General features: G+C 37.2%; 1 protein-coding gene across 1 annotated transcript in view; it reads left to right on the forward strand.

Moving 5' to 3' along the window:
- RPS6KA5 (ribosomal protein S6 kinase A5) overlaps positions 1–19,977 on the forward strand; it is a 77,498-nt gene that overhangs the window by 17,820 nt on the left and 39,701 nt on the right. Inside the window, 3 exon segments of the mRNA XM_040557991.1 lie at positions 6,135–6,353; positions 12,385–12,500; positions 13,211–13,318. Of these exon segments, the coding sequence (XP_040413925.1) occupies positions 6,135–6,353; positions 12,385–12,500; positions 13,211–13,318 (443 nt within the window).

A 19,977-nucleotide genomic window follows, 5' to 3' on the forward strand; every position in this document is an offset into this window, starting at 1 on the left:
ATAGGATTGAACAGCTTAAAGACTTACATGTGAGGGATGTTTAGAATCTGATAGATAAATTCAAATGAAGGAAGGAAAATTGGTGGGATGAATGCCAGATTTAGATAATTAGTTCAAAATCTTGTTATATGAGAGAGAATAATCTTAGTTTCATCTAAAGGTCAGAAAGTATTCTGATAAAGCTGAGATTGTGAAATTTTAGTTAGGTCTTTCAAAGAATAGTGAATAAAATGTGAAATGTTGTTCTCCCAGACTGAGCACATTCCCGTAAGATTGAACGGAGGAGAAAGAAAGAAGTGGGGTTACTGTGCACAGAAGACTGGGGAGTGTCTACAAATGACTCCAAACTCAAATTAATATTTTACTTCAGTTTCTGCAAAGGGCGCCTATAAGGAATATTAAATGGAAAGTGGGATGTCTGATCGGAGACAGGGTTTGGAAAAAGAAAATTTATTTTTCTGTATTGAAAGAGCAGACTGAAAAGAGGCGACTGTTCAGTTGAAGAACCTGGAACTTGTACAGTTTCATCCCTTTCTTCCCCCCAGAGAATTCTGAAAGAATTGGGACATGAAATTGGAGGTCAGTAGCAAAGGTTCGTACTGGAACTAATGAGTCAGAGGTGATACAGGAAACTGGAGAGAATAGTAAATGCAATCCTGTATTTAAGAAGGAACAATGAAGATGAACCAGGCAGCTAACGGTTGATCAATTGAGGAGACTTCAGGAGCATGCAGTGCTTGCAAAGAGATTTTGAAGAAGAAAATTTACCTTAATTTTGGTAACAATTAAAAATGAAACACGTGCTTACCCACTGGTAGATTGTCTGACTAATGAGAGCCCTCATTTAACAACTTAGTTCCGTGAAGGGGAAAAAAAATTAGGCATGGATCTCCTGCCATACTGATTTACTTGAATAGTTCTTATTTTTTAAGAAAGCCAAGGGTTTTAAAAAAAAAAAAAGTCAAAAAGAAAAACTCAAAACCAACCAAACAGAACACACCACAAAAGCAAAATGCTGCTAGAAAGTACATTTTAAGATGCAGCTTTCCCTCTCCTGCCTTTCATATTTATAATCTCTTATTTGCCTGTTTAATGGGACAAGCAACTTGTTCTTAGCTAAATAATAACATTGAAAAAAGCCCCCTGTAGATTCTTGCTTGTCTGACATCCAAAGAAATCTGACAGAGAATGCATCATCTTTGGTAGTTTAGTGGTGGACAGTAAAAAATGAAGATGCTTCTTCAGAATGCTGTTGTTTGATCTTAAAGGGTTTTGTTTGGCTTTTTTTCCCCCCATTTTTAGCTGTTAGAGCTGTATGCCTTTCTGACTTTGCCACATTCTGAATTTTAATTTATATGGACAGGTATCTACACAGCGAGAGTTCTGCCTCAGGATTTTTCGGGTAGATTAAATACGGAAATGTTCAGAGGAAATAAGTCATAAGGCATATTATCATACAAGAGCAAAGTGAAACGTATTCAAATCATTATATATCTTGTGCTTCTGAGCCTTTTGCTATTGTCTCATGATTATTCTTACAATGACAGTAAAAAAAAAAAAAAGCTTAAGAAGTGTACCTTATGTTAGCGCTTAAAAACACTGCTTTAAAATTTTCTGTATATAAGTGTCAAGTTTTGATGGGTTTAAAAGTCCACAGAAACCATTCTGTGTGCTATAAACAATAAGAATTGCTTGTTTTTTTTCTCTGTTAGAGTTGGCTGGCATGATGCAATGGCTTAATGTGTTTTGCATTTACACAGAAAAAAGAAGCGAAGATTACTTTGTTTTTAATTCATTGGCTTTCAATAAGTGTGTACTTTCGGCATATTTGAATGACTTGCTGAATTGTTATGTACAATGGCATGTATTACTAGATTATTATTCATGAAAAAGGCATTAGTGAAAGGAAAGTCTTAACCCCCAGTTGTATTTTTCTGCTTCACAAATTAAGTGAAAATGTGATATAAATTGCTGGCATGAAATGTCTTGCTCATCTCAAGCCTGATATCCATATCAATCTGTCATTAGTGTGTCCTTTTTTCTTTAACCTTATATGTTTATTTTGTTCCTTGTAGTAGATTGTAAGGATCAATCTTATGTGTTTTATATATGAATTCATTATATTTTCTTTTAGTTCTTCCATAACTTAAAACCTATTGCATTTGGGGGCAAATCTTTGGTGGCTGTGCATGTGCATTTCCTCTGTGGGGAATGCACTGCTGACTAAATATTTCTGCCTTGAAAATAGTAGAGATGTGTATCAGTTGTTATGAGAAAGAACACTGAAATGTGGCTCTGAGAAGCATAAAAAACTTTTCTGAAATAAGATCATCTGGTACGGGTATTCTTGCAATAAAGTTGTGTGCCTTTTCCTTGCTGTCACTTGAATGACTTGCTGTTGCAGTGTTGTCTTTTAAGTAGATTTCTCGTGGTAATATCGGAGAATCTGCTGTTGAACATGTCATGAGTCATTTGATTAAAATAGTGCTACTTAAGATTTATTCGCATCAAAACCGCTGAGAGTCCTCATCATGCTGTCAGTCCTTTTCAGATTGCTGCGGAAACAATTTGTACCGTGGTAAAGCTCCATATTGCAAATTGTTCTAAGGTAACATTAGTATAGTTTCTAGAGACTTCCATATAGCTCACACGTTTACCAGGTAATTTTCTCATACGCAGTATTTAAAACCATAGTAGATACTCTTAATATTCCGCTAGCATGCTGCTGCTTGAGGTGCGTTACTGTATGCTTTTTTTATAAAGTATAATCAAAGATGCAAATAGCCAAGTGTTAAAATCCAGAGGGCTTTGTTAATTTTAGTTTGGTGTAGCCTAATGTTCTCCAATGTTTTTGATAAAACTGCTGTGTCCTGGGAACCTAAGGAAGCTTCTGTGTAGTGCCCTATTCTGGATGTTTTAGAGAGGCACAAGAAAGTTAAATACCAAGCTCCAGCTGAAAATTGGTGAAAACTGGGACCATTCCCTTATGCAGTTGAGAAATGCAAGCTCAGGCCATTCTCCACAGTGGTTTCTGTTGTGTGTTACTGGATTGCAAAAGCATCTACATTTCTTGAGTAGTAACTCCTTAAAAAGACGGAAGTACTGCTTTTGGAAGCTCTGTTGTGGTGTGTTTTTTTTTCTGTTTGTTTGTTTGTTTTAAACCAGCGCTTTCAATAGTAGGGTCTGTTTTTCAGATGCTGAAATAATTTAAGTCAGTACTGGAAAACAATTGAATAACATGAAAATTGTACACAAGCATAATGGTGTCATTGAGGTCACAATATTATGGCCTGTACAACCTTGATTAAGTTCATTTGTGCCTATGCATCGTGACAGGATTTATGGCCCATGCCTGTTTTACTATGATAATATTTTACACCTGTGGTTATCCAATTCTTGATGACCAGCTTGAGACTACTCAGAGCATTTTACATTGATACACTTGAGATCTCATGGCTGCAACTGATGTTGGGGAGTGCTATATAATACTGAGCATTGTGGAGGGGGAAGAAATGTCCTGGTATCTCCCATTTGTCACTTAAAATAGATAGAGGTTTAACCTATTCTGTCTCTTTTTGCCTTTCTTGACAGGTATATTGTGGAAACTTGTTTTATATCTGTGAAAGCCCATATTGGGAATAGTAGGCACTGTGAAGAATGCAAGCATGACCCTGTAGAGTAGAAGTCAGCTAAAAAACAAACTTCTTGAAAAAATTACTTTTGAAAGAATTAGTAATATCACTTCTGTATACGGAATGAAGCAGAACTTAGCTATAGAAGAAAATAATGCATCATTGGATAACTCAAAACTCTCTATTCCCTGTCAGGGATGGGGAACGATGGGAAAAAGCTGGAGCTGCACATAGTTGCTTACTGGGAGTAACACTGTAGTGTGTTTGAAGATGAGCATAATTAATCTGAGTGTCTCCCATCAGGATAGCATACTCTGTTTAGTGCATTTACAGTTTTGAGATACTTGAGTGTTCCTTTTGGGAATGCTATGTGAAGATAATGGCCATGTAGGGGTTAAACAAAACACGCAGCTGGTTCACTTCTCTGTCTCTGAGACCTGTAAAGAGACCCTACAAGAACACGAAGATGCATAGGATGATGGTTTGCTTAATGCACTTGTAGCAGTCTGTGGTTTGGGGTCTACCTGAGCCAGAGGTTCTGTGTTTAGCAGTGGTTTCTATACACTCTTCTCTATCAAGGATTTATATCATCTTTTTGAACTCACCTACATTTTTGACATCTAAAGTGTAATGTAGCAGTAGTTCCATAGCTTAATTGAATATTCGTGTGTTGTGTAGTTCATAGTTTTGATACCTGATCATTTTATTTCTTATCTTATTTTTCATTATCTTATTTTTATCTTTTATCTTATTTTTAGAATTAATGGAAAATTGTTCTTTATTTACCTTTGTATAGATCTTTGATTTTAATTCTCTGGCATCTTTTTCAGTACTCTACTTTTGTCAGGCTGAATAAAAAGCTTATGCATTCCCTTCCCTTCGTAATCAGAACAATCCTTGTTATTCTTTTCTGGATCTTTTACAGTTCTCCAGCACTTCAATTTTTTTTTCCTGATGGGGGAGCTGGGGACAGAAGAGAGGAGCACTGAAATGGCATGCATTACTCGAGATAGGAGCACACAAAGCTTTCATACCACAGCATAAGGGATTTTTGGTTTTGTGCTGAAGGTCTGAGGGACTGAGCGTGTCGTATTTCCACTTTAATACTTTCCTTGAAGTTCTCACTTTCTATTTGCTTTTTGGATTACCTCTAGCCACTGGGGCTGTTTTCTTATAGAACTGTCTATAGTAATGCCAGATATTTTTTTTCTCAGTTATAACAGTATAAAAATTAATGATTATCTTACCTCATATGGCTTATTTATTACTTGGAATTTTATCTGTCATATTATTATTCAGCTACTTAATATTTTGATATGGTTTTGCAGTTTTCAGCAGTCAGCTTTGATTTCTGTTGTAGTAGATAACTTACTAACTTCCGCACTGTAGTTCATATATGACTGAATCATGCAGGACAAACTCTTGTGGTGTCCTCCTTTCATCTTAAAAGCTGAATGTTTATTTTTAACCTTTGATTTTTGTCTGCTAATCTATTCTTTGAACCAATGATTTTTTTTAGTATTTTCAAGACACTTTTGTAGGGGAACTTATGTACTTTGGAAATCTAGATAAGTAAAGCATATCATTGTTCCTTCCTCACGATTCCTGTAAGCAGTTATTAATAGAAGTAATTATAACCATCTACAAAAGTAGCACTGAGACTTTCTCATGTAACCTTGTTCACATATGTGCTAAATCTAATTGTTACTCTTCCAACAGCTTTGTGTAGTAGAGATGTCATTTATTGGCCTATAGGAGCCTTTTTATTAAAAAAAAAAAAAGTCCATATGTCTTATTATTCTACTGGGGAGCATATTTTTAACAAAATACGTAAATAGAACACTTAGATTCATTACTTAAAAAGTTTGGAATGCCTACCTTTTGGTCCTGGTGACTTTTTTTCCTGTTTGTGTTTAGAAAACTTCTTTTTTGGAGAGTTCCTTTTAGCTTATTCTCTTTAAGCCCAGTATGGGAGCCTCGGAAAGCCTCTGTGTTCTAAATACTGGTGGGAAGAATTCATTGGATTTTCAATGAGTTTTTGGAACTGCTGTAAAGCCATTAATCAAAGCTTCTAATTTGTGCAAAAGTGGGCATAGTTTGAGGGGGACAAAAATAGCATTGCCCTTACCCCTGTACTCTTGCCAAATTCTACGTATGAGATTTTTAGGTTATTGCAAAGGAAGAAGTCATTTTAACATTTAATTTCTTTTAATTATCTTTTTAATCTTTATGTTAAATACTGAAGTTCTGTTTTTCGTACTCTTCCTGCATTCACTTGCTGAGCTGGTTTGGTTGAAATTTATTTTGAAAAGGTCAGTCCAAAATAAAATCCTGAAAGATTTTAACCTGAATAATTACTATTTGGCATAACAAAGAATAATTGAGTATAAGGGCCAAATGAGAATTTGTGTAATGTTAATAATCAGCAGTAGTATCGTGGTGTCAGCCAGACCTGTAGTATGAGTAAATAACTGTTTTTCTCCCCACTCTTTCTTTTTTAAGCCTATGGAAAAGTGTTCCTAGTAAGGAAAGTAAGTGGCCACGATGCTGGAAAACTGTATGCCATGAAAGTACTGAAGAAAGCAACAATAGTTCAAAAAGCCAAAACAACTGAGCACACAAGGACAGAACGACAAGTATTGGAGCACATTAGGCAATCACCATTTTTGGTCACGTTACATTATGCCTTCCAAACAGATACAAAGCTTCATCTCATTTTAGGTGAGTAGTCTTCTGGCTTCAACTCTTACATTAATGCAAAATAAAATCTAAAAATTAAATATATAATCCATCCTTTTATCTCCTTCATGTTTTCTAGTTTTTTTTTCATGTGGTCTTAAGTACTGTGTGTTTGGAGGTTGTATGGGAGAATATAGGAAGTAAAATACAGTTCATCTTTAACAGTGCCTTTGTGGTTTTCCTGTTTGAACCTCAGTGTGCTACTCTGACTTGGGGAAAAAATATTATACTTTTTTTTTGCATGCAAGTCACTGATATGGTCATAACTGCCTAAAGCAGAGGTGGAAAATTACTAAAAATAAATTTTCTTGAACTTACCTAGAAGATGAAATCTTCATTTGCAGCTTTCTTTAACCGTTATTATACACTGCATTAGCTTTCTGCAGAATTTGACTAATTGCTACTATAATTGAAACAATTTTCATAGGCATTAAAATGATTCCCTTACTTTCTCTGTATGCTGTCTTTGCTTGTGTGGCACAAAGGTTGTTGGTAAGGTGGGGTGACCAAAAGTAATTTTATTTCTGGGATCAGTTGGCAGAAAAGAAGAAGAAAACACACTGTCAGGCACATAGCTTAATTTTTTGGGTGATCCTGCTTGGAGCCAGTTTCACTTGATGGTCCTTGTGGATCCCTTCCAACTTGGGATATTCTATGACAGTGAAGAAATAACTGAACAGACATATAGCACATTTCACTCTGAAGATGACTTATACCAGTCACATTAAAAATAAAATGTATTTTGAAGTGTTGCCATCTGTTTGAGAGGACAGGGCTGCCTGCCACTATGCTGACCAGTTGGTAGGTTCTAGTAGTACTGAACTGCTGCAAACTGAAAGATTCTCTCAGTCAGGCCTTTGTCTGAACAGATGCCCTCATAGAAGGGTGGACAAGGCCTGTTAAAGGTGATTGTGCTTTCATTTTTGTGTCTCGGCAAATTCCTTACAACACTGGAACGTACAGGTTGTTGGTCAGATTTCCTGCTCTAAAATGCTGGTGAAAGTACATATATTGTGGTGTCTTTGTTAATAAGTTCGTACTGTTCTTCAGCTATAACCTGTTACTTGCTTTTGTGCATTCCTTTATTTTTGTAAATTCTTCTTGTAATTCTTCTTGTAACATTCATAAATATCCATTTACACAAGATGCCTGATAATGAACTATTGTATAGCAAGGCTTATTAGAACTTTCTTCATTCTACTTCTGTCCTTGCCATTTTGCTTTCCATACTTATGTGAAAAAACAGATCTATTTCTACAGCATTTGCAAGCTTGGCATGAGACTGATAAGGAACTTTCTCTGAGTTTTCAACTAAGAGAGAACACCTTCCACCCATTGCACCCCCCTTTCAAGCCAGCACTGTTTTTGGGAAAGAGGCTGACATGAAGAAGTTACATTTCTTCTTCTGTTTTATTCCCTAGTTTTCACTGCCTTTTAGAGGCCTGGCTTTCTTGGGAGGGTAAAGGATTTTTCCTCATAATGAGGAGTATGTACTTAAAGAGCTGGAAAAGAGAAATAAATGCAGCTTTAAACCTCGCTGCTTCAGGAAGCTTTTGCTGCTAAAACTTTGTTAAACCATTTCTCTCTTGAGTATGGAGACTTCCATGTTTCAATTTTTTTAAGGCTTATTTGGGGAAGTAAATGGTCCTTTAATTTTCTGATTACTGTTAACTCATAACTTCCACTTGTTGAACCTTAATTAATAGGCTGATTTAAACTTAGAATTAATGATTTTTATTAATGTTATATGAATCCTACCCCGCTGGCTGTCAATTCTTAGGAAGGTGTTCTACATATGTGCTTTAGTTTCATATATTACCATGGGATAAAACAGGTGCCTGAGAAGCTCAAGGTTAAATGAAGTATTCACTAGATTCCTTTTGAAAATGTGACTTTAAAAGTGTAAGGGTTTTCACAAATTCATTTAAAAAGGATACTAAAGAGCATATAAAATGCTATCAAAGACTGGAAGATACTGAAGAGGTGAAGTAGAAATTAGAAATACATTTATAGCTTTGTGATTCCTTGACGTTAACCTTTTAATAATGAGGATTTCATCTTTGATTGTTGTGGTATTTAATTTATAGATGAATAATTTTGAAAAAAAAATAGATGAAGTATGAGACAAATGAGAATGTATTGTAAACATCATAGTACTAATCCAGAAGTTTTTGGTTAGAATGCAGTTTAGATCATAGAATCACAGAAAGGTTTGGGTTGGAAGGGGCCTTAAAGTCTGTGTAATTCCAACCCCCCTGCCATGGACAGGGACACCTCCCACCAGAGCAGGTTGCCCAAAGCCCCATCCAGCCTGGCCTTGAACACTTGCAGGGATGGGGCATCCACAGCTTCTCTGGGAAACCTGTGCCAGTGCCTCACCGCCCTCTGGGTAAAGAATTTCTTCCTTATTACTATTCTGAATCTAACCTTTTTTAGTTTAAAGTCATTACCCCTTGTTCTGTCACTATACTTTCTGACAGAGTCCCTCCCCAGCTTTCCTGTAGCCTCCTTTAGGTACTGTAAAGCTGCTATAAGGTCTCGTCTGAGCCTTCTGTTCTCCAGGCTGAACAACCCTGTAGTGGGTTTACGTGGCAAGGTTTTGGTAGCAGGGGGCCATAGGGGTGACTTCTGTGAGAAGGATCTAGAAGCTGCCCCATGTTCGGTAAGGGTCCCACTGCTGACCAGAGCTGAGCCAATAAGTGATGTTGTTTTGCGCCTCTGTGAGAGCATATTTAAGATGGGGGAAAAAAACGCTGCGCCACACAGCAGCTGGGAGAGTGAGAGGAGTGAGGAACAGCCCTGCAGGCGCCAAGGTCAGTGAAGAAGGAGGGGGAGAGGTGCTCCAGGCGCCGGAGCAGAAGTACCCTGCGGCCTGTGGTGTGGACCATGGTGAAGCAGGCTGTCCCCCTGCAGCCCATGGAGTACCACGGTGGAGCAGGGTTCCACACTGCAGCCCGTGGAGGAGACCATGGTGGAGCAGGCGGACCTGCACCGATGGAGGCTGCGGCCTGTGGAAGACCCCTGCTGGAGCAGATTCCGGGCCGGACCTGCAGCCCGTGGAGAGGAGACCACGCAGGAGCAGGTGACCTGGCAGGAGCTGCTGCCCGTGGGGGATCCAGGCTGGAGCAGTTTGTTCCTGAGGTGAGGGATGGACCCCGTGGTATGGACCCATATCTGGAGCAGTTCTTGAAGAGCTGCTGCCTGTGGGCAGCACACGCCGGATTGATCAGTTCAGCAAGGACTGCGTCCCGTGGGAGGGACCCCACAGCACAGGGGACGAGAGTGACCGAGAAGGAGCGGCAGAGAAGAAGCGCTATAGACTGACCATAACCCCCCATTCCCTCGTTCCCCTGCGCCGCTCGGGGGGAGGAGGTGGAAGAGGGTGGATGGGGGGGAAGGTGCTTTTGGTTTCTTCCCTTTGTTTCTCACTTCTCTAGCTTGTTAGTAATAGGTAATAAATCTTACTATCTCCCTACGCTGAGTCTGTTTTGCCCGTCACGATAATTACTGTGCGATCTCCTCGTCCTTATCTCAACCCTTGAGCCCTTTTCATCGTATTTTCTCCCTGTTCCTCTTTGAGGAGGGGGAGTGAGAGAGCGGTTGTGGTGGAGCTCGGCTGCCCACCCAAGTAAAACCATCACAAACCCCAACTCCCTCAGCCTGTCTTCATAGGAGAGGTGCTCCAGCCCTGCAGTCATCCTCACATCCCTTCTCTGGACTTGCTCCAACAGGTCCATGTCCTTCTTGTGCTGGGGGCCCCAGAGCTGAATGCAGGGCTCCAGGTGGGGTCTCACAAGAGCAGAGCAGAGGGGGAGAATCACCTCCCTTACCCTGCTGGCTATACTTCTTTTGATGCAGCCCAGGATATGGCTGGCTTTCTGGGCTGCGAGCACACATTGCTGGCTCACACCGAGATTCTCATCCATCAACATCCCCAGGTCTTTCTCCTCACAGCTGCTCTCAATCCAGTCTCAATCATTCAGATTCCATTAGAAAAATTATATATGTATTTCGTATACAATATGAGTATGTATGTATTACATATGTATTTCACACACACACACACACACATATATATATATATGTGAAATTGATAAATTTCTCTGTGTATTCATTTTTAGATAACTGTAGGTGACAAGAATAATTACAAGACCAGAAGAACCTTTTTTATGAAGGGAAAATTAAAAGGTTGAGATTATATTTTCATTAGAGTCAAATAGGAGGGAGCCCAGTAGTTGTGAAGAACGTTGCATAATAGATAGTACAGACTGGGCATTTACTTCCCACGTTAATACAACATCAAGGTGAAGTTTAAAGTGAAAACAATTCAAAGCTGATGTATAACTAAGATTTTTTGTTCTTTGTGTTTGCTTTTCCACAAAAGTTTACATGAACCCATTCTCAGAGTAACAATTGTTCCAGAAATGTCCTTTTCTTTCCTTTTTTTAGCAGAAAATGGGAATAGAGTTGTGTAGTGCGTAGTTTTATCTGCTCTTTTTAATCACTCTTTTCAACAGAGAAACAAAAAACAACTGTCATGGCGTAAGGCTACTTTATAATTCATTTAGGCTTTGTGCCCTCCCTGACAAACAGCAACTACAACAACAAAAAGGTTTGCTGCACGTTTTTTTTGTCTGAGTATGTAAATCCTTGAAAATCACTTCTTTGCTTCTTTGATGTAGTGTTGGAATTCTGTGTTTCAGAATTGCTTCTGAATTTTCAGGGAAACCAGCATCTGCCTCTATTCTACCCAGCTGAGCTTGGTGAATGAGCAGTGTGTCATTTCAGGTTCAAGAGGTTTTAGAGTTGGAGCTTTGGTGCAATACTTAATACAAGTCCTTGTGCTGCCAGAGTACATAGCAACAGTAATTTAATCCAAATCAAGTGCAGACATGCACTTGCATTTCTGTTTTCCAGAATACAGAATTTGGAGCCAATTCTAGTTTTAGATTGACTTTAAGCTAGGTTTGAAAGAATGAGGTGTTTTATTCATCCGAATACCAGTTCTAAACAGAACTTATCGCATGGGGTTAAGTTATTACTACTTTTATTGTAAAATGTGGGTTATTTATACTTTAGGATCAATGTTTTCATTTACTTACTGACCTAGATGAATCTTCTTCATTACTTTCTTGTTTGATTCCACTATTACTCCTTTCTGAATGGAGAACTGTGAAAAGAGTAGAGAGATAAGAACATGTGTAACTTGTATATATGCTTTCTGCTTCAAAGAATTTTTGGTATAATACCTGAATCTATAGAAACTGTATTCAAGAAAATGTTGAATAAGATGTTGTGGAGTATGTTCCCTGCTCTGTGTATGTAAACCTCAAATACAAATGAACTACTTTACTGTATGTTGCCAGTGTAAGCAATTCTGTATCTAAAATGTTTGTGTTGCAGTGGAACTCTGGTATTAACTAGTTTTTTCCCCCTTCCTGACTGGGAAAACCACCCTGTTGTGTCCTGCAAAGAATCAAAGTGTGGTTTTCATGTGGGAATGTGTGTGGAAATAACCTTGTTCAGGAAGTTTTGCCATACAAGTTCCATTTGCAAGGGGTAAAACTTGTAATTGCCCAAAGGTGATTATTTCACTTAGTATCTGTTTTTTGAATCGTTTTTTTTTTTAATGTCAGTCTGGCTTGTTGCTCTTAATTATTTCACAAGGGTGTACAAATACTTGCTTCATAGATACCATTTGTGTGCTGTTCTTTTTCTGATTAACTAAAAGACCAATTTTGCAAAAAATATTCATCTTCCATAATTTACGGATATTTGAGGCTCAGTTTATGGTTTTGCTGTTTATTTAAGTTGGTAATGCTCTTCCATCACTACACTAATAAAGAAACTGAGTATTGTACAATGGGATGAAATATTACAGAGTTGCAATAAAGTAAAAGCATTTGATCCCAGAACATCTTATTTAATAACTTACTGCAATATTATAGTTACTTTGTAAGAAAATTAAGTTGTCAGAAAGTGAAATTACAAGGTTCTTTTTTGTACTTTTTAGACTATATAAATGGAGGAGAACTGTTTACTCACCTTTCACAAAGAGAGAGATTCTCAGAAAATGAAGTGCAAATTTATATTGGGGAAATTGTTTTGGCACTTGAACATCTACACAAGGTAAAGTAATTTTATCCTTTCAGTGGATGCTACAAGCTGATTTTGTGGAACTACAACTGTATTCTTTTCACATTGTATAAATATAGTAATATTTTTTAGGTAGTCTTAAATTCAAAGTAACTTTGCCTACTAGTGGGACATATTAGTTGTATAATTAGAAATACTTTCCAATGAAATGTCTATTTGTGTGTACCAAAATAAGGCTACGTGTTTTTTTCTGCAGTGCGAAAAGTATTATTGACAAGTGATGGTTATTTTTTGGTAATCTCTATCAAAGAGTTGAGTATGACAGTAAACCTAATTTGTAGTCAACATGAAGAATGTTTGGGTTGCAATGTTGTTCAGTTCTCCTTGTTTTGTTACAATGAAACAGCAGAGTTTTGAAATTTTGGCACAACTGTAGGCAAGCAAATTGCTTTCAGAGGTAAATTCAGTTTTCAAGCAAATTCAAATTTCAGTTAGCTTTAGATGCAAACGATATATTATGTCCTTCAAACTTTATGACATTACCTGGTGTATTAATTTCTGAGAATTCACAAGCCTCTCAAAGGTATTTCTTCGGACACTTTAAAACCCTCGTTTTTGAGGGCAGTCTCTGAGGTATCAGTTTAAATAATGGGAATTTTGTTAGCTTCACATTTAAATGCATTCAGTGTCTCCTTGATATGGTACAGTGATTTGGCAATGCTTTTCTTATATTCTGTCTGCAGTTGGGGATTATATATCGGGATATAAAACTTGAGAATATTCTCCTCGATTCTGATGGCCATGTGGTGCTGACGGACTTTGGTCTGAGTAAGGAGTTTCTTACTGATGAGGTGAGTATTTGAATCTCCACTAATTGTGGACAGAATCCAGCAAGACCAAAAAATCAGATTCTGTCTCACTGAAATACAAAAGCATTTGAGAGAGCAGAAAAAATGCCTTCTTGACTTTTGCTTTATGGAACAAAATCTAGTACTCTCTGTTTACAGGGTTTTGAGTTCTCAGTTCATTGGTCTTTGGCCTGCCAGTGTTGCTAGACATTTTTGTCTGTTCTAGTTTTCTCTGAAATGCCTTCACACTCCCTTGTGCTGCCCTTTATGTGCAAAAGAGGAGACACACAGAAGTCAGAAAAGCCACTTAAATTATCATTTTCAGATGCCTTTTTAAAACTCTCTGCTAATACTTTTCAGTGACTAGGCAAATGGTATGCTATGACTCTTATTTATGCTAATAACAATTTTTGTATTATTATCTTGTCTTTTTCTCATGTATTTGTGTCACTTCTGATAAGCTTAATTGCAAGCTTTTAGGATAAAAGTTTCTCTCATTAAATACGTGAATAGTACCTAACATAGCAATCACTGACTGTTAACGTTAGTTGTCAGTTATTTCTAAGCTAAGGTTTTATCTCCAGATATGCTTTTAGATTTCAGAGAGTCAAAGAAAGTTGTAGAGGATTTTGGTTTTGGAAAATTTAAAAAGTAGGTATTTTTTTTGCTTTCACTTTAGGTATCAGAGGTATTTGAAATATGGGACTGCAGGTTTGAGTCTGTCAGAAGCAACAGAGGTTTCCTAAAAATAGGTAACTGGTAGTTTCCTCTGGAATATTTGCATTTCAAATGGAACCTGGTAGGATTCGGGGGGTTCTTCACCATTTTAGCAAACTTGAAATGTTACTTTTTTTTATTGTGTAGATAGTTAAAATATATACATAGTGTCAATATATTCATCTTGAACTATAGAGTAAAAGAAAGCGGGAAATCAAGTAGGGTGCCAAAGGATTTGCTACAGTATGTCAGACCAGTGCACTTCCAACAAGGAAATACAAAGAGATGTGGTTTTCAGCAGAAAAGGAGGACAATAAAAGGTGTGGCTAGGGAGAGAAGAGTAGGGCCTGCTCAGAGTTGTGAGAAAAGCTATAGAAGACATAGGAGAAAAAATACACTGGGTTGTATTACTGTACCTGTGGGAGGGAATAGGAGCTGTCCTCCAGGCCTTGAGCAAAAGTTAAATGAGGTAGAAATCTTCCCTAAGATAATAGTGTCATAATAAATCAGGACCTTCTTTAAGTCTCAAAACAAATGGCTTTAGGAAATATGCTTGTTTCTCATCTGTGCTCATCTTCAGGATGTTCTTTATAAGCAGGGCAAGAAAAATCAGGGACTTGGATAAGCATCAGAGATACCTATCTGCTTTTCCTCACACTTAGAATCTGATTCCTCTTTCTCCAGTCATTTTTAAAATAATGCAGTCTTGCTGCTTGGTCATCTAATGTTGCTTCCTCTGACATATACCACAAAATTTGTTCATTTACCCATTTTTTTTTCCTCATTCACCTTAACATTTTATTTTCATCTTCCCTGTCAAAAAAGCTAAACATTTCTTGTCTCTTTTAAGGAGAAACTTACCTGCAATTTCATTGTTTTCTTTCAAAAACCTAAGAAATTGTCTGCACTTGACTAGTTTTCACATTACCATTTTAAGTTAGATACTGAACTTGAACATGATTAGACTGTCCTATTTACACACAGAAACTGATATTTCATGTTGTACTCTGTATACAATGCAGCTACTACTAGAACATTTAAAATTCACATTACAAAAGGTACCTGTTAATTTACACTTCTGAACTGATGTGCTTACAAGCGGTAACTTTTGCCTACATAATTGCATGGCTTTATATCTGTTTTCGTGCTATTTGGGTAGTGCTTTTAAATAAAATTAAACTACTATACAAGTTGGATAAGAAAAGAGTATGTTCTTGCAACTGTGTTGCACATGCTAGTGTGCTTTACTTTCTCCCCTTCTTCATGCTTCCCCAATCCACCCTGCTTCTTGGAAGTTCTCTACCATTAAATAGGTGTGTTTATGTAAGTGTTTTCAAGAGCTCTAAAACATGTATGTTCTTAAACTTTGCTTATGCATTTGGCAGTTTTTCTTAAAAAAAAAATAAGAAATAAAAAAAAATTCGTATACAAGGTTAATAGCAGTCTGTTTTTTGCCTTTGCTTTATTTTTAAGAAAGTCCATACACTTTTATCTGTGTACAAGAGGAAGAAATAACCTGACCTGAATAAAGTAGTTGAATAAAAATGAATTTTCACATAGGATAACTCAGTATCAGAGGGTATTTAGGTATGAAATGTTTTTTGATACTCAAACTGTACTTAATATTTCACGAAGACCAACAATTTGACTAGCGTAACCACAAAATGGGATTAGGTAAGGGCTCGAGAAATTGAAATGAGTAGTCCCTTTTAAGTATGAAGTAGCATTTGCACTCTTAGCCTCACGATGAATTAAGGTTGATTTTTAACTCTCACCTGAATTTCAGTGAAAACTGGAGAAAAGAGACTCTTTAGCCTTATGCTTTCATGCATCTCAGTTGAGTCCATATCTAATTGGGATGTAGAATTTATTTGCAGATGGTGTTAGAATAAATAATTTATCTTGAGGAAAAAAATTGATAGGACTAACAGATTTTGTATTGAAACTTCTACAATACTTTTTCATTGCGCAGGTGTGATCATGTTGGTGTTCCTATTTTTTTGGAACCATTAAAAAAGCTTTTTAAAAAACCAAAAACCCAAGATTTCTATTTTTTGCCATCTTATTTCTCGTGTAGTATCTTTACCTTCTCCATTTGTGGCTTAGTCTTCTTTGTTTTTAATCTCATAGTTCTGCTTGTATGCTGGTATTATTTTTGATTTGGTTAATACCAGTATAGCCTAGTCATCAGGTTTGGTTTTCATTTTAATATTTATTGATGAAGTGCTAATTCATTTTCTAATAGTTTTTTTCTGACAGCTTTAGTTCTGTAACTATACGAAATACAACAGTTCAGAATGGTATATATGGAGATCTTTGTCTTAGAAAAAATAATCTGAATACTTTCATTGAATTATTTTAGTAACCATCTTTTGGATTATGCATAACAACTAGCATTTTTCTTGTTAAATCCCTTAAGTACAATTTCTTCTGGAATAAGTAGAATGCTCAAATCTGCTGTCTTGGTACACATCTGCTTTAGTTTAGGCTTGTTTTGAAAATTTTACGTTTGCTTAAAACAGATAAAAATAAATTGTGTAGCAAATACAAATGTTGTCGGACTTTGAATGATATTTCTAAGTGGACACAGAACACAAATGCCTCCGTAATAACTGATGAAACAGTAGATATTCTATATAAGGGATGATTGAATTCTCTGGCTTTTGCAATTCCATGTCAGCTGGGTATCTGTGCACTTCTTTTTATGATATGTACTGTGAGTAGTTCAGATACATTATTGCTTTTGCATCTGAAAATCTCCTGATCACAGCTGCAAATTTAGTTGCAACTGTTAAATGCTTTTCACAGTTGAATTGCTGTTGTAGTTTATTAGCTGGTTGAGTGGGCACTTTGTTCTGGAAGGAAAATTAGTATGTAAACCTAAAAGATTTCATTAAAGGAAAACTGATGAAAGGTTGTTAACTCACTATGGATTTTGGTCAATGAAGTGGGAAGGTTTATATACAGAGCACTACAGAGGTGGTCAGAGCAGAGGAAAATGGAACAGTGAGGAAACTGACAAGGGTTTGATTTATTGCTGTATGAACTGTCATCTCACTTGAGTGATTGAGTGACCTACTAGGTTATGTGTGCATTTAATTATAAAAGTCTTGATAATTGTCCAATTAAAGCGAAGATGTCTGATAATTGAAATTTGATAGTGTGTGCTCTGAACGCTGAGCATTCTCTTTTGAAGATGCGTCAGAATAATCTGTACTGCTGGTGACTTCCTATATTTGTGTTTTGGTTAAAGAGTTGGTCACCAATGTAAATGTAGCACTGCTTTAAACTGTAGATTACACTTCTGGAAAGAGGAAAAAGTAAGCTGAACAGTGAAGTTAATCCACAGTAGTTAATATACATTATAGATCCTATCTGGGCAATTACGGATTATTACCCTTGTTTTAGAAAAAGATATGAAACAATGTTAGGACAATTTTTTGGCTTTAATGGGTGTACTTCTGTTGGTGTTTCAAGTATCCTGAAACTGAATATTAAGAATCATAAAATCACCAAACATTCTGAAATCACATAACTGCAGGGCAGGTCTCGTTTCATTGCAGAATGAAGTCATCAATGATCAGGTGACAGTTCGTGCCTTAGCCCAAGCTGTATTCCTTTTACAACACTTATAATCGTGGTCTTCCAGCATGGAACAGTAAAGCAGAAGACTGGACCATAGAACATATTCTGCTCAGACTTTGGTGCCAAGATCTCAGTGCCATTAAGAGTTTTCATAAAACAGATCGTGATTTCTTAAAATTACTACTCTAATATGCCATTTTGTTATTGTAATATGCCACTCAGAAACAATGTTTTGGGGAGAAATACTGACCTGTGTGTGTTGTGGTTTAGCCCGGCTGGCAGCCAAACACCACACAGCCGTTCGCTCACCCTCCCCCCTCCCTCTCCGGGAAGGGGGAGAGAAACGGGAAAGTGAAGCCTGTGAGTTGAGATAAAGACAGTTTATTAAGACAGGGAAAAGAATAACAACAATAATAATAATAATAATAGTATTAATAGTAATAATGTGTACGAAATAAGTGATGCACAATGCAATTGCTCACCACCCGTTGACCGATGCCCAGCCTATCCCCGAGCAGCCGGCCCCCCCTCCACCCCAGCTAGCCACCCCTATATATTGTTCAGCATGACGTCAGATGGTATGGAATACCCCTTTGGCCAGTTTGGGTCAGCTGTCCTGGGTCTGTCCCCTCCCAGCTCCTGCTGCATCCCTAGCCTGCTCGCTAGCAGGACAGAGCGAGAAGCTGAAAAGTCCTTGGCTTGGTGTAAGCACTGCTCTACAACAATTAAAACATCAGCGTGTAATCAGCGCTCTTCTCATTCTAATCCAAAACATAGCACCCTGCCAGCTACTAGGAGGAAAATTAACTCTGTCCTAACTGAAACCAGGACAGTGTGTTAAAATAGTCTGGCATTTTCTATCAGATCTTAGAATAATGTGTTTGTAGTCAACTTTGGACAAAAATGTTTCTCTTTTCCAGGACAAAAATTTGCATTTGGAATGCAAAACCCGCCAACCTCACTGACTTTTTTTTTCCTCATAAATTTTTAATCTCTTGAATGATTGCAAACACTTAACCTGGATGAAACTTGGGCAACCATGTATGATAAACTTGTATGATCAGAGTTTCATGGCTATGTGAAAATGATTTTAGAGCCAGGTGTACTGCATTTGAGCAAGATTGTCTGTTCCTTGTTTTACATTTGATGCTCTCTGATTTCATAAGTATGTATTGGGCATTTTCTATGCATTTTTTTGTTCTCTTTTTTTAATATATTTTTTGAAGGCTTTACAGTGGTAGCTAGAAGAATTCCTTGCAGAATGAATACTCTTTCATACCTTTTAATTTTGCCTCTACTTGAAGCAAGAGGGTGGTATTTTTTTTCAGGTTTTGCTTTTTGTTCTGTTCTTCTCTCTTTTGGTACTCTTACTCTCTCTTCTCAAAAGATGATGTTTTAGAAAACAAGTCTTCCAAAAACTGGAATTTTGAGAACACAATACAAAATGTCCATGAGGGATGAAAGTGGTGTATGTACTTGCATTCCTCCGACGCAATAATATACTGTTTCTGAACTACTTTTGCTTAACAAGAGAGATTCTTGTTTTCTTTTCTCTCAGTTATTTGCTTTACAAATCCATCATTAGTAACTGGTTTAAAGAATTCCTTGCAGAATTACAAGTGCATTACACTGCAGAAGCAGACATAGCCATTTCTTAAACCTGTGTAAAAGTTTCCTTGAGTCTCCATTTTATGTTAGATGAGGGCTTAATTTTACACCGTGTTACGTGTTGGGGCCACAACTATAGAGGTCATGTGTTTCTTAGCTGGCATGCAGTACCTTCACTGATAGGGTTAGCTGGTCTTGCTTTCTCTCTTATTAGTGCCTGTTCTGATGGCAGCTGCTGGCAGGCAAATTTCACTCTTGCTTGAAGCATTCATTAGTCTGATTCTGCCTGTTTTGGAAGCAGTCATTAGTTTGTCTAGCTCTGTGGCATTAGATATAATATCCAACATGGTATTTTTGACTTAGCTGGCTCCTTCAAGTATGAACAGTCCCTGGGATAGGATTTTTGTTTATTCATTTCCAGATGATCTTATTTAATTCTTCTTGGGATGACGTTTCAAACTAGTGGACCTTTGATCTGTTGTATTGCAATTGTTCTTGGTCTAGTCTATGCCTTTATTACTATAATCTTCGTTATGAATTTGTCAAATGCAGTAAGTAGGGTAGTCTAGCATACCACTAAACATTTTTCCCATCTTTGTTCTTCCTATGTCTCCTACAGAGATCATACTTTTGTTCCTGAATAGAAGGTACAACTACAGAAGCAACAGTCTATACCTGAGAGAGCTATTGGGTGAAGCTGTACTTTCCGATATGGACAGCTTAATTCCCTGGATATTATGACCAAAAAGGCT

This window comes from Cygnus olor, chromosome 5 (assembly GCF_009769625.2).
Source record: "Cygnus olor isolate bCygOlo1 chromosome 5, bCygOlo1.pri.v2, whole genome shotgun sequence".
Taxonomy (NCBI): Eukaryota; Metazoa; Chordata; class Aves; order Anseriformes; family Anatidae; genus Cygnus; species Cygnus olor.